This window comes from Nerophis ophidion, linkage group LG02 (assembly GCF_033978795.1).
Source record: "Nerophis ophidion isolate RoL-2023_Sa linkage group LG02, RoL_Noph_v1.0, whole genome shotgun sequence".
In the NCBI taxonomy this organism is placed as follows: domain Eukaryota; kingdom Metazoa; phylum Chordata; class Actinopteri; order Syngnathiformes; family Syngnathidae; genus Nerophis; species Nerophis ophidion.
The window spans coordinates 57,421,329-57,436,643 of record NC_084612.1 but is presented as its reverse complement, the minus strand read 5'-3'; the positions used below and the strand labels follow the sequence as shown (position 1 = coordinate 57,436,643).

The 15,315-nt window shown below is 44.3% G+C and overlaps 1 protein-coding gene across 1 annotated transcript in view; it reads left to right on the top strand.

The window, feature by feature from the left end:
* Positions 1-15,315, top strand: part of LOC133535049 (protein phosphatase 1 regulatory subunit 1A-like) — an 89,861-nt gene that overhangs the window by 62,024 nt on the left and 12,522 nt on the right. The window contains exons 3-5 of the mRNA XM_061874467.1: positions 9,693-9,730; positions 9,802-9,865; positions 14,915-15,097. Of these exons, the coding sequence (XP_061730451.1) occupies positions 9,693-9,730; positions 9,802-9,865; positions 14,915-15,097 (285 nt within the window). The remainder of the gene's footprint in view (positions 1-9,692; positions 9,731-9,801; positions 9,866-14,914; positions 15,098-15,315) is intronic.

Genomic DNA, 15,315 nt, shown 5'->3' with positions numbered 1-15,315 from the left:
CGTCTAGCTCTTCCCGGGGGATCCCGAGGCATTCCCAGGCCAGACAGGAGACATAGTCTTCCCAACGTGTCCTGGGTCTTCCCCGCGGCCTCCTACCAGCTGGACGTTTCCTAAACACATCCCTAGGGAGGCGTTCGGGTGGCATCCTGACCGGATGCCCGAACCACCTCATCTGGCTCTTCTCGATGTGGAGGAGCAGCGGCTTTACGTTGAGCTCCTCCCGGATGGCAGAGCTTCTCACCCTATCTCTAAGGGAGAGCCCCGCCACCCGACGGAGGAAACTCATTTCGGCCGCTTGTACCCGTGATCTTATCCTTTCGGTCATGACCCAAAGCTCATGACCATAGGTGAGGATGGGAACGTAGATCGACCGGTAAATTGAGAGCTTTGCCTTCCGGCTCAGCTCCTTCTTCACCACAACGGATCGATACAACGTCCGCATTACTGAAGACGCCGCACCGATCCGCCTGTCGATCTCATGATCCACTCTTCCCCCACTCGTGAACAAGACTCCTAGGTACTTGAACTCCTCCACTTGGGGCAGGGTCTCCTCCCCAACCCGGAGATGGCACTCCACCCTTTTCCGGGCGAGAACCATGGACTCGGACTTGGAGGTGCTGATTCTCATTCCGGTCGCTTCACACTCGGCTGCGAACCGATCCAGTGAGAGCTGAAGATCCGGGCCAAATGAAGCCATCAGGACTACATCATCTGCAAAAAGCAGAGACCTAATCCCGTGGCCACCAAACCGGATCCCCTCAACGCCTTGGCTGCGCCTAGAAATTCTGTCCATAAAAGTTATGAACAGAATCGGACAGCCTTGGCGGAGTCCAACCCTCACTGGAAACGTGTCCGACTTACTGCCAGCAATGCGGACCAAGCTCTGACACTGATCATACAGGGAGTGGACTGCCACAATAAGACAGTCCGGTACCCCATACTCTCTGAGCACTCCCCACAGGACTTCCCGAGGGACACGGTCGAATGCCTTCTCCAAGTCCACAAAGCACATGTAGACTGGTTGGGCAAACTCCCATGCACCCTCAAAAACCCTGCCGAGAGTATAGAGCTGGTCCACAGTTCCACGACCAGGACGAAAACCACACTGTTCCTCCTGAATCCGAGGTTCGACTATCCGGCGAAGCCTCCTCTCCAGTACACCTGAATAAACCTTACCGGGAAGGCTGAGGAGTGTGATCCCACGATAGTTGGAACACACCCTCCGGTCCCCCTTCTTAAAGAGAGGGACCACCACCCCGGTCTGCCAATCCAGAGGTATCGCCCCCAATGTCCATGCGATGCTGCAGAGTCTTGTCAACCAAGACAGCCCCACAGCATCCAGAGCCTTAAGGAACTCCGGGCGGATCTCATCCACCCCCGGGGCCTTGCCGCCGAGGAGCTTTTTAACTACCTCAGCGACCTCAGCCCCAGAAATAGGAGAGTCCACCACAGATTCCCCAGGCACCGCTTCCTCAAAGGAAGACGTGTTGGTGGGATTGAGGAGGTCTTCGAAGTATTCCCTCCACCGATCCACAACATCCGCAGTCGAAGTCAGCAGAACACCATCCGCACCATATACGGTGTTGATAGTGCACTGTTTCCCCTTCCTGAGGCGGCGTATGGTGGTCCAGAATCGCTTCGAAGCCGTCCGGAAGTCGTTTTCCATGGCTTCCCCGAACTCTTCCCATGTCCGAGTTTTTGCCTCCGCGACCGCTAAAGCTGCACACCGCTTGGCCCGTCGGTACCCGTCCACTGCCTCCGGAGTCCTATGAGCCAAAAGAACCCGATAGGACTCCTTCTTCAGCTTGACGGCATCTCTCACTGCTGGTGTCCACCAACGGGTTCTGGGATTACCGCCACGACAGGCACCAACAACCTTGCGGCCACAGCTCCAATCAGCCGCCTCGACAATAGAGGTTCGGAACATGGTCCACTCGGACTCAATGTCCCGCACCTCCCTCGTGACATGTTCAAAGTTCTCCAGGAGGTGTGAATTAAAACTCTCTCTGACAGGAGACTCTGCCAGACGTTCCCAGCAGACCCTCACAATGCGTTTGGGCCTGCCAGGTCTGTCCGGCATCCTCCCCCACCATCGCAGCCAACTCACCACCAGGTGGTGATCGGTAGAAAGCTCCGCCCCTCTCTTCACCCGAGTGTCCAAAACATAAGGCCGCAAATCCGATGACACAACTACAAAGTCGATCATGGAACTGCGGCCTAGGGTGTCCTGGTGCCAAGTGCACATATGGACACCCTTATGTTTGAACATGGTGTTTGTTATGGACAATCCGTGACGAGCACAAAAGTCCAATAACAAAACACCACTCGGGTTTAGATCCGGGCGAGCATTCTTCCCAATCACGCCTCTCCAAGTTTCACTGTCGTTGCCAACATGAGCGTTGAAGTCCCCCAGTAGGACAAGGGAATCACCCGGGGGAGCACTTTCCAGTACTCCCTCGAGTGTACCCAAAAAGGGTGGGTATTCTGAACTGCTGTTTGGTGCGTAAGCACAAACAACAGTCAGGACCCGTCCCCCTACCCAGAATATATAGCACCTCACTTTTGTTTTTCCGCATATCTTAATTTGTTTTGCAAATCTATTTATTTTATTCGTAAATATTTTTTGGGTTGCAAATATTTAGTTTTATTAGAAATCAAGTTATAATCAAAATATTGTTTTAATTTATTTGTAAATATTCTCTTGGTTGCAAATATTTGTTTGTTACACATCCTTTTTTTTTTACAAGTTAAGTTGTAACCAGAAAAAGGATGTGGAACAAAATAAATACTTGCAACCAAGAAAATATTTACGAATAAAATAAAAATATGTGCAAAACAAATTAAGATTTGCGGAAAAAAATAAAAAATAAAAAATACGTAATAGTGGAGCAATTACTCTAGAGTTCTGTTCAAATGGAATAACATGACACATGTAAACACACCCAAAGTGGGTCAGGTTTGATTGGACGAAAGACACCAAGACAGTTAGTTTCTGCCTCGCAACACAAGCCAACTATTCATTCCCACTCAAGATGTGCTTAGCCTTTTATGTTCCTCTAACTTCAGAGGGGAAGCTGTGGATCAACTTAAGCTGCAGCACCACTGGACTGCTAAGTAGACCGAGGACATACTAGCTGCTCTGTGTCTTACAATCAGCTGGGCTTTTATTGGCTTCATCTCCAATTTTGGGAGCACAGATGGGCTCTGCGTCACCGGGGAAAAGCAATTAGAATAGAAATCAATGTAGAACACATATTTCATGTTTTTAGTCCAAATATTACTGAGTCCCTTCTCTTATTACCACCACAGCTGCTGCTTCTTCCTGTAGAATAAGACACTTGCTGCTTTTTACCATCACATTTCCAACCATCCTGGGGTACATGAATGCCTCATTTTTCTTTCAACATTTTTTACAGTTTTACAGTTTTTACATTTTTTTCAGAGATTTGACTGCTCATTTTTGCTTGCATAGATACCACTCGAATTACATGATGGACAGGAGGGATGTCGTTAAACTCTATGTTTATTTATTATACAAAAGTGTACGCACAATATATGATAATCAGAAATGAAGTGTGCAATAAATCCAAAATGTGTATGGTGTGCGACTATGTGTGGAAATTAACTGCTGAGTGTTACCGGGAGTGTTGAAGTCCAAGCCGCGGGGGACAAGACAAGCTCAGAGGTCCGTGAGCAGGCAGGAAGTCGGGGGCTATAGTGAGGCATCAAAGGTCCGTGTCCAGGCGGGAGGTTGAGATCCAAGAGGCAGAGGGAACGCGGGAAGACGAGACAAACCACTCGTGACGTTGGAACGGAGGCCTGCTCTTGGAACGACAAGGAGGACACGAGACACACCAGGAGAGAGAGCAAGAATCCATAGAGTTTGATCTATGGCTTACTGTACAGGACAGGTAACTACGTTCTGGCCCCAAACGCAGGCTGAAGAAGCCCAGGAAGCTATCAACGACAGGTGTACAGATTGCTGATTAATTGCAGCTGCTGAGTGCAGCAGGAAATGAGCGCCCGTGGGCGTGACACCGAGGCGCGCTCCGCGGAGCTCATTGAGGAATGCGCAGCGACATACGCTTGGTCCGTGATTTCAAATTTCCTACCATCCTGGGGTGCATGAATCCCACGTTTTGTTTCCACGACAATGACAACATTTTTATGATTAATTATTCTTGTGTTCACAGATGTTGCAGCTCAATCCTGAATTTTGTGGTGGAAATTTGAAGAAACATTGAAGAAAATCACATATATATATTTATATATATATATGTAATTTTTATTTACAAGTATAACCCATTTATTTGTGGGTATGTTTTGGCATTCGTGTCACAAATCCATGAAATTAAAAAAAAGTACAGGGCTCGCTCTTAGAATACAAATCTTTACCATGTGACTTGAAGGAGAGCTCCATTAACTTGCATTGATTCGTAACCATAATTAGTCTACACCATGCCAAACATGATACGCTAAAAGCAGGGTTTAGCGCGCAGACTAAATCATTAAAACATAACATAAACGTTTCCGAATGGCTGTTCATGCCCAGGTGCTGCTTATCAAAAGTCAGGCTATAAGAAACACACATCTCAACATGCCACACACACACTTTTTAGCTTGGAATAAAATATGCGGCCTGCTCCATGCTCACTGTGGTGGCGCCCGGGGGATGTAGAGGTTGCCGAGCAACGGCGTGGTGTCCTAGAAAAAGTTGCGCGTGTTCGTGCATTTGACTTGTATTGACCCCAGTTTACGGTTCAAAGGCGTCAAGTCAAGAGATATGTTGTTGTTGATGGAGTCATGTGGACGGCATAAAGCTGGTCTTTGTCGCGCGGTCATATGATCTTACACTTGCACAAAAAATCATACTTTATTATTTATTTCTTTTTTTGCCATGTTTTATACAAACATTCATGATTTTTATCGCATATGCTTGCAGTTGCAACTTGCATTAGCTTGTATTTATTCAACAGTCGAAGAGTAGACAAAATATTTTTGTTTTATATCCAATGAGATTCGAGTGTATTTCTGGTCTTGCCGCCCCCTCCTGGGCAGAAGGACAACAAGGCAGTGCGGCCAGATCAAAAAGAGACGTCGGGGACGCTTTGCTGAACGAAACGTTGCTTTATTAAAGGAATCTAAGTTACAAAAAAAATGAAGGACTCTGTGAGGAGGCGTGGCCTGCTGACCTGCAGCGAGGCGGGGTGCACTGAGGCCGGCTCCGAAATGGGCTTCAGGTGTGTGGATGGCCCACTCAGGCGCAGTTGTCTTATCACCTGTCACTGTATAAAAAGGCAGCAGCCGGGATGGAGGATTTTGGTGAAGTCGGACTGGATGGCAGAGAACGAACCCGAGCCCGAGCGGAAGTGAGAGCGAGACGGAGACAAAGACGCGGAAGGCTGAAAAGCGACCGGAAGAGAGAGACAGGGAGAAGAGGCAAGTGCTGAAAAGTGACTAGAGAAGGAGGTTTATTGAAAAATAAACTAAATCTCCAAACCGTCAAGCCTATCATGTCCGTCATTGTTGGTCCAAGTTGCGAGTCCTACACAGACTCCTAACTTGGAGAAGCTAAACCACCAGTCTTATGTTCCTACCTCCTGTCTGTGTGTGTGCTAAGTCAGGAGAGCACATTCTGACCATAAAAGGGGATGTTGTTGTGTAAGTGACTGGAAAACAACTGCTTTAAGTCAAAATGTAAATGTTGGCGTTGAGCTAGACAGGTAGTCTCCTCTTAAGGATACGGTTATCACTTTTGCATACCGAAGTCCCAACTAAAGTACAACTGAGAGTTACACACACTAGGTGTGGTGAAATAACTCTGCATTTGACCCGTCCCCTTGATCCACCCTCTGGGAGGTGAGGGGAGCAGTGAGCAGCAGGAATCATTTCGGTGATTTAACCCCCCAATTCCAGCCCTTGATGCTGAGTGCCAAGCAGGGAGGTAATGGGTCCCATTTTTATAGTTTATAGGGGTTTGAACTCACGACCTACCGATCTCCGGGCAGACACTCCAACCTCAAGGCCACTGAGCAGGTATTCAGTTATTAGGACCTCTTTCCTACGAGAAGTGATCCGATCCACTTGCGAATATCAAACTAAGGGGCCTAAAGTTATTACGTTCTCAAACTGAAATATCACTTGTGGAGGTCTCGCTCCCCCGGGTTCTTTGGACCGCCAGTCACCGACGTCACCACTCCTTTTCAGAGTTACAACCATGTTTATTTTACAATAAACTTGCGTCAGATTGTGCAAAGCCTTTTTGTGCTTTTCAGCAATTGCCTTTAGCCTCGATCGAGCACATGAATGGTTTCTCTCCAGAGTGGTCGGTCTTGCTCTCGCTCTCCTCGTGCTTCACCAACCGCCATCAACCCCACTCTCCTTCCCGACTGCTGTCTTTAACAGCGCGACAGGTGATCAGACAAACACTCTCATCTGTGTCATCTACGCACCTTCCGCTGATCTCGAAGCCGGTCCTGGAATACCCCCTTCGCTGCAGGTCCGCAGGCCACGCCCCCCACACCACTGTTTACTTAATTTGGTGGTTTGCTTTCTCCAAGATGAATATGAACATTTACCATATGTGGAACATAATACCAGTTAATTAATTCACTTCAAGAATTTTACATGTAAGCAATTAAAAACCTTAAAATCTCACCTAAAATGTACCCGGTAGAGATGCACGGATATGCAATTATATCATCCGCAATCGCATCACCAAAGTCGTCATCCACCCGCCGTCTACCCGAACCAACATTTAATCAGAACCGCAACCGCCTGCCACCCGCCCGCTAAAATACATTTTGATATATACTGCATTTGTTTTAAGGTGTTTGGGTGTTTTTAGTTTTGCACCATTGAGGATTTGTAATAATTAATAATAAAAAGATGCATTAGCGTCTCCGTGTTGCCCTGAGAGAGAATTGGGCAAACTTTGGCTTTATCCTTAAGTTGATAAAAACTTATTTTTGTTATATTTGTTATATGTGGTATGAAACTAAGGGTCGGAGTCGAAAACAACACCCAATTTTTTTTACTTTTTGTGATGGAGTTAAAGACAATGATTGCAGTTTTGATACACCATATTGCCAAAAGTATTTGGCCACCCATCCAAATGATAGAATCAGGTGTCCTAATCACTTGGTGTATAAAATCACGCAGTTAGGCATGGAGACGCGTTCTCTGGAGTGATGAATCGCACTTTTCCATCAGGCAATCTGATGGACGAGTCTGGGTTTGGCCGTTGGCAGGAGTACAATACATTTCGGACTGCATTGTGCCGAGTGTGAAATTTGGTGGAGGAGGAATTATGGAGTGGGGTTGTTTTTCAGGAGTTGGGCTTGGCCCCTTTGTTCAAGTGAAAGGAAATTTGAATGCTCTAGGGTACAATTCCATGCTCCTAACCTTACTCTTTCAACTATCTATCTATCTATCTATCTATCTATCTATCTATCTATCTATCTATCTATCTATCTATCTATCTATCTATCTATCTATCTATCTATCTATCTATCCATCTATCTATCTATCTATCTATCTATCTATCTATCTATCTATCTATCTATCTATCTATCTATCTATCTATCTATCTATGACTGTGCACCAGTGCACAAAGCAAGGTCCATAAATACATGGCTGACAGAGTCTGGTTTGGATGAATTCGACTGGCCTGCACAGAGTCCTGACCTGAACCCGATAGAAAACCTTTGGGATGAATTAGAACGAGAGCCAGGCCTTCTCGACCAACACCAGTATCTGATCTCACCTATGGGCTTTTGGAAGAATGTTGGAAAATTCCTATAAACACACTCCGCAACCTTGTGGACAGCCTTCCCAGAAGAGTTGAAGCTGTAATAGCTGCAAAAGGTGGACCGACGTCATATTGAGCCCTATGGGTTAGGAATGAGATGGCACTTCAGGTTCATATGTGAGTCAAGGCAGGTATATAATGTGTTTCTCTCTCGGGGTCTCAGGGCCGATGAGTAAGACTTCAGCCTTGTCCCGGTTAAGTACGGCCAAATCCGCTCTTTGTTATTGTTGTACACAATCATATATACAAATCCCGTTTCCATATAAGTTGGGAAATTGTGTTAGATGTAAATATTAACGGAATACAATGATTTGCAAATCCTTTTCAACGCACATTCAGTTGAATATGCTACAAAGACAACATGTTTGATCTTCTAACTGATAAACATTTATTTTTTTGCAAATAATCATTAACTTTAGAATTTGATGCCAGCAACACGTGACAAAGAAGTTGGGAAAGGTGGCAATAAATACTGATACAGTTGAGGAATGCTCATCAAACACTTATCTGGAACATCCCACAGGTGTGCAGCCTAATTGGGAACAGGTGGGTGCCATGATTGGGTATAAAAACAGCTTCCCAAAAAATGTACACCCCTTTGTCCACAACTGCGTGAGCAAATAGTCAAACAGTTTAAGAACAACGTTTCTCAAAGTGCAATTGCAAAAAATGTAGGGATTTCAACATCAACGGTCCATAATATCATCGAAAAGTTCAGAGAATCTGGAGAAATCACTCCACGTAAGCGGCATGGCCGGAAACCAACATTGAATGACCGTGACTTTCGATCCCTCAGACAGCACTGTATCAAAAACCGATATCATTCTCTAAAGGATATCACCACATGGACTCAGGAAGACTTCAGAAAACCACTGTCACTAAATAAAGTTTGTCGCTACATCTGTAAGTGCAAGTTAAAGCTCTACTATGCAAAGCAAAAGCCATGTATCAACATCTAGAAACGCCACTGGCTTCTCTGGGCCCGACATCATCTAAGACGGAGTCATGCAAAGTGGAAAAGTGTTCTGTGGTCTGACGAGTCCACATTTCAAATTGTTTTTGTAAACTATGGACATTTGTGTCCTCGGGAACAAAGAGGAAAAGAACCATCCGGATTGTTATAGGCGCCAAGTTCAAAAGGCAGCATCTCTGATGGTATGGGAGTGTATTAGTGCCCAAGGCATGGGTAACTTACACATCTTTGAAGTTATCCATCTGTGTACCATTAATGCTGAAAAGCACATACAGGTTTTGGAACAACATATATTGCCATTCAAGCAACGTTATCATGGACGCCCCTGCTAATTTCAGCAAGAAAATGCCACACCACGTGTGACAACAGCATGGCGTCATAGTAAAAGACTCCGGTTACTACATTGGCCTGCCTGTAGTCCAGACCTGTCTCCCACTGAAAATTTGAAAGCCTAAAATACGACAACTTAAGCTGTACATCAAGCAAGAATGGGAAATAATTCCGCCTGAAAAGCTTCAAAAATGTGTCTCCTCAGTTCCCAAACATTTATTGAGTGTTTTTAAAAGAAAAGGTGATGTAACACAGTGGTGAACATGCCCTTTCCCAACTACTTTGGCACGTGTTGCAGCCATGAAATTCTAAGATAATTATTATTTGCATAAAAAAAAAATGCTTATCAGTTTGAACATTAAATATCTTGTCTTTGTAGTGCATTCAATTGAATATGGGTTGAAAATGATTTACAAATGATTGTATTCCGTTAATATTTACATCTAACACAATTTCCCAACTCATATGGAATCGGGGTTTGTACACAAGCCTGTGGGTATGTTATGATGTGCATACCTAAGTTGGATTTCTAGTATTTTGCACGGAACATAATTGGTGGTGTTTGTTTCCCCGTCACAGAAATCGACGAGGACCGTCTGCCTAACCAGTTGTACAAGGTACAGTACTCATCTCCGTCTTACACACAGCATTACAATCGTCCATTATCAACTTTGTTGTGTCATGGCAGGCGGCTTTGTTGAACTCCCCTCGCCAGCGGCGGAAAGGACAAAAGGGAACGCCGACAATGAAGGGTGAGTGACGTCTGCACTACGGTGTTGAATTACTCCAAGCGGTTACCACGGCAACGGCACGGTTACTTCATCTCTGCGCCGTTATTAGTGACACCGATCTCTTCCCATGCATGCATTTGTGTATTTATGTCAATTATTCCTCCTGGATTTCTAAGGTCATGGTCAAATGAGTGACGTCGTCATCCCTAAGTTATGGTTTTTATTTCGAACAGTGCACTTCTTAAGCGATAAAGTCCAGTCTTTCGGGCGAAATTTCAGGTTATCGACGATGTCGCGTCATGCAACATGTCTGAAAAGGAGTAGGAAGAAGCATCCATCCATCCATTTTCTACTGCTTATTCCCTTTGGGATCGCGGGGGGCGCTGGTGCCTTTCTCAGCTACAATCGGGCGGAAGGCAGGATACACCCTGGACAAGTCGCCAATTCATCGCAGTAGGAAGAAGCAGAGCTTATTTAAAGAGAAAGTAAAGATGAAGAATGTGTGATTCTTAAGTTAATAGTCTTTGTAAATTCAGTTTCAAAATACAGTGGAACCTCGATTCATGCTTGTACACACAAACTTTTCCATTTATGAACTAATTAAAAGTATGGTCTGGTGTACAAACCTTGTCTCAATATACACTATATTGCCAACATGATCAGAATTATGGGGTGGGGTTGGGTTGTTTTTAGGAGCTAGGCTTGGCTCCTTAGTTCCAGTGAAAGGAATGTTGAATGCTCCAAGATACCAACATATTTTGGACAATTTCAAGCTCCCAACCTTGTGGGAACAGTTTGTTGCGGGCCCTTTCCTCTTCCAAACATGAAAAGGTCCATAAAGACATGGATAACAGAGTTTGGTGTGGATGAACTTGACTGGCCTGAACCCAAAAGAACACCTTTGGGATGATCCTACTCAGTGGCCTAGTGGCTAGAGTGTCCGCCCTGTGATCGGTAGGTTGGGAGTTCAAACCAAAGACTATAAAAAAAATGGGACCCATTACCTCCCTGCTTGGCACTCAGCATCTAGGGTTGGAATTGGGGGTTAAATCACCAGAAATGATTCCCGGGCGCGGCACCGCTGCTGCCCACTGCTTCCCTCACCTCCCAGGGGATGATCTAGGGCAGTGTTTTTCAACCTTTTTTGAGCCAAGGCACATTTTTTTCGTTGGAAAAATGCGGAAGGCACACCACCAGCAGAAATCTCTAAAAAACAAAACTCAGTTGACACTAAAAAGTCGTTGTGGCAATTGTTGGATATGACTTTAAAGCATAACCAAACATGCATCACTATAGCTGTACTGTCACCACCTGTCACATCACACCCTGACTATTGCTGTTTTCCTATGTGTAGTGTTTGTTCTTGTCTTCCGCTCCTATTTTTTTGGCATTTTCCTGTAGCAGTTGAAGTAAAGTGAATTATATTTATATAGCGCTTTTCTCTAGTGACTCAAATCACTTTACATAGTGAAACCTAATATTTAAGTTACAATTAAACCAGTATGTGTGGCACTGGGAGCAGGTGGGTAAAGTGTCTTGCCCAAGGACACAACGGTGGAAGTGGGGATCGAACCTGCAACCCTCAAGTTGCTGACACGGCTGCTCTACCAACCGGGCTAAACCGACCCATTTCATGTCTTCCTTTGAGCGATATTTCCCGCATCTACTTTGTTTTAGCAATCAAGAATATTTCAGTTGTTTTTACCCTGTGATGAGGTGGTGACATGTCCAGGGTGTACCCTGCCTTCCGCCCGATTGTAGCTGAGATAGGCTCCAGTGCCCCCCGTGAACCCGAAGGGAATAAGCAGTAGGAAATGGATGGATTATCCTTGTTTGTGGGGACATTGTTGATTGTCATGTACGGATGTACTTTGTGGATGCTGTCTTTGCTCAGCAGTAAGTCTTTGCTGCTGTCCAGCATTCTGGTTTTGTTTACTTTTTAGTTCAGTTTTAGTTTTGTTCCTCATAGCCTTCTTTAAGCGTCAATGCCTTTTCTTAGGGGCACTCACCTTTTTTTTTCTGGTTTAAGCATTAAATACCTTTTTTACCTTCACACTGCCTCCTGCTGTTTCCAACATCTACAAAGCGATTAGTTACCGGCTGCCACCTACTGATATGGAAGAGTATTACACGGTTATTCTAGACAACACCGACACTCAACAACAACACATCATTTGCAGACTACAATTACTGGTTTGCAAAAAACATTTTTTACCCCAAATAGGTGAAATTAGATCATCCCCCACGGCACGCCAGACTGTATCTCACGGCACACTATTGTGCCGCGGCAAAGTGGTTGAAAAACACTGATCTAGGGGGATGGGTCAAATGCAGAGGACAAATTTCACTAAACCTAGTGTGTGTGTGAGACAATCATTGGTACTTTAACTTGAACTTTAACTTTAACTTTAATTAGAACAGAGAATGAGAGCCAGGACTTCTGTGACCTCACCAATGCGCTTTTGGAAGAATGGTGGAAAATTCCTATAAACACCTTGTGGACAGCCTTCCCAGAAGAGTTGAAGCTGTAATAGATGCAAAAGGTGGACTCACATCATATTGAACCCTATGGGTTAGGAATGGGATGGCACTTCAAGTTTATATGTGAGTCAAGGCAGGTGGCCAAATACTTTTGTCAGTATATTGTATGAATGTGTCACCCATCCATTGTGTGCCTGCAGAGCAGCCATTTTGTGCCCATCGGGGCAGGCTAATAAATAGATTGTGCTCATTCAGTTAGTGTGGAGGTATCTATTCTCCGGGTTCTTCGGGCCACCAAGTACAGATATCACCGCTCCTTTTCAGGGTTTTTAGACACTGTTTTATTCAACAATAAAGTCTTTGTTGTGCTTTTCAGCAATTGTCTTTAGGCTGTGTCAATCTCGCTCTCGCTCTTTCTCATGCTCCAACTCCAACTCCCTTCTTCTCCCCGGCTGCTGCCTTTTAACAGAGCGACAGGTGATTAGATAGGTAGGCCCAGGTGGGCCATCTACGCACCTGTCGCTGATCTCAAAGCCGGCCCTGGCACACCCAGCTTCGCTGCAGGTCCGCAGGCCACGCCCTTCCAAAGGTTATTTTTTCTTTTTTTTTTTTTCTTTTTTTTTTGTCCTGTCCAGCTTCTCAGGTAAATCATATAGTTGATGTAGATGTCCATATCGGCTGTTCAGATTCACTTTACAAAAGAGAAGTGTAGGATACTTCTCTTGTTGCCTTATTTAAATTTGACTTTATTAAATGTGTTTATATTATCATTTGGTGCAACCGGGCCGGAGCAGGAGGGGATAGAAAGAGAAAAAAAGGAAGACAGACGGGGAAATTGTGGGGACAAGAGGGGGATTAAACAGAGAGACAAAAACAACAACAGCAAACACAACAATAACAACAAAAACAACAACAACAATAGAACAACAACCCTCCCAAAGTTAGCTACTGTGCTAATTGCTTTTTTTTTGTGTTTTTTTTTGGGCCATTTTACAACATTTATCAAGTTTTGCTCGCTCAATATGAGTCCAAAGACAGCAATGGACAAGCAATGTGTGCTTTGAAACCTTTAGGATGTTGTTGACACTGCCTCCTCCTCCCCCCAAACGTCCAGCAGCATTCAAAAAAGTTTAACTGACAAGTGGATTTTTTTTTTTTTTTAATTCTTAATCCTTTAGCAAGTGACGGTGTGTGCTCGTTTCGGCAGGCCGGTTGCATATAAGGGGCAGTTTAACTAATTGTAGTTTTGTCTTTGCTATGAAGTCGAAAGTTGGTCCATCATCCCCTCATGCTCGTTTGTACACATTTTTTATATTTACATATAACACAATTACCCAACTCATATGGAAACGGGGTTTGTAGTTACAGGATCATTCATTGGTCATATTCAAAGTCCTCATACGTCCGGGGACATATTTCCTGACTTTATTATCATAATATTAATTTTAAAAAAAAAATAGAAAGAAGATGTTAAAAAATATCGACGTGATCAGAATAGTATCGACTCGATACACTCCCGTACTTGTGGATGTCAGGTGTAAATCCACCCATGGTGTTTGTTTACATTGTGACGGTGGTGAGCTATGGTGTGTAGTGAAGTATTTTTAGCTATTTTTAGTCCTGCAGTGATAATTATACTTGTAAGAAACATACTTTATTTGTCACCATGGAGACAAGGATTAGTGATTTAGAAGTAGCTAAAACACTGTCGACTGGGGATGGACATTAGCTGCTAGCTAGCTAGCCATGTTCTAAAGCACCTCTTTCCGAGGGAATTTCAGTGTAATAACTTCACCTTTATCTTTAATTTTTTCAGCCAAAATGCATCCGTTCTCCCTTTTCTGTCCAGACACTGTGTCTGATTGTAAGTACTCTGTGTGTGTGCGCTGCCGAACATGCTCATCTGCCCGTAAAACCAGCAATGACACGACGTGATGTCGACAGGGGCGCAGGGGACCTGTACTTTTCAAAGGTGGTATAGTACCAAATATGTTTCATCAGTATCGCGGTTACTATACTAATGCTGGTTTGACGTACAAACCTACTTCAGACTGTACGAAATATTACTTTTATACTTGCTGTTTACTGAAAACAGTTTTGTTTAGCATTTTGTTCCTTATACTGTCCCCAAAGTGAACCAAAATGTGACTTTAAAACCACACCAAACTGTGAAAATAGTATTACACTTATTGACTTACTATGAATTAATTTACGTGGACCCCAACTTAAACAAGTTGAAAATCTTATTCAGGGGTTACCATTTAGTGGTCAATTCTACGGAGTATGTACTGTACTGTGCAATCTACTAATAAAAGTTATAATCAATAAATCAAAAACTGTAAGACGACACTGAATGCAAAATAACCCCTCTTTGTCAAAATATATTACCATTTATTTGATAATTATTCATCGTCATCTCTTGTTCACTTACTTTCCAAACGTTTGACGTCATATATGGTCCAACATACCGTCATTTCAATCCGAAATGTTTCCCCATGTGACTTTCTGCGTTTCATATTTTACAAACACCCCTGAAAATTCCTTGTTACCAACCAATTGTACTCTCCAAAATTGATGCATTTCCTGCAGAGTTGCAGTTCCTGGTCGAGCATCACTTGTACAGGCAGCAGCACGGGGGAAGCGACGAGTGCTCCTCCGAGAGTTGTCTGTCGGACCGGCCCAGCCCCGACGCCATTGCAGTTGGGGAGGAGCTTCCGTGTGACGACGAAATCACGGCTGAAGCCTTTGAGAAGCTGCGCTGCCAAATGGAAGGTAGGTTTGGAACTGGCATGATGTCAAGGTTCACTTCAAATACTTTAATTTTCTAAAAACGCGACAGTGCGCCTTATATCCCGGTGCGCCCAATGTTCGGAATCATTTTGGTTGTGCCTATTGACCTCGAAGCTATTTTATTTGGTGCATGGTGTAATGATAAGTGTGACCAGTAGATGGCAGCCACACATAAGAGATATGTGTAGACTGCAATGTGA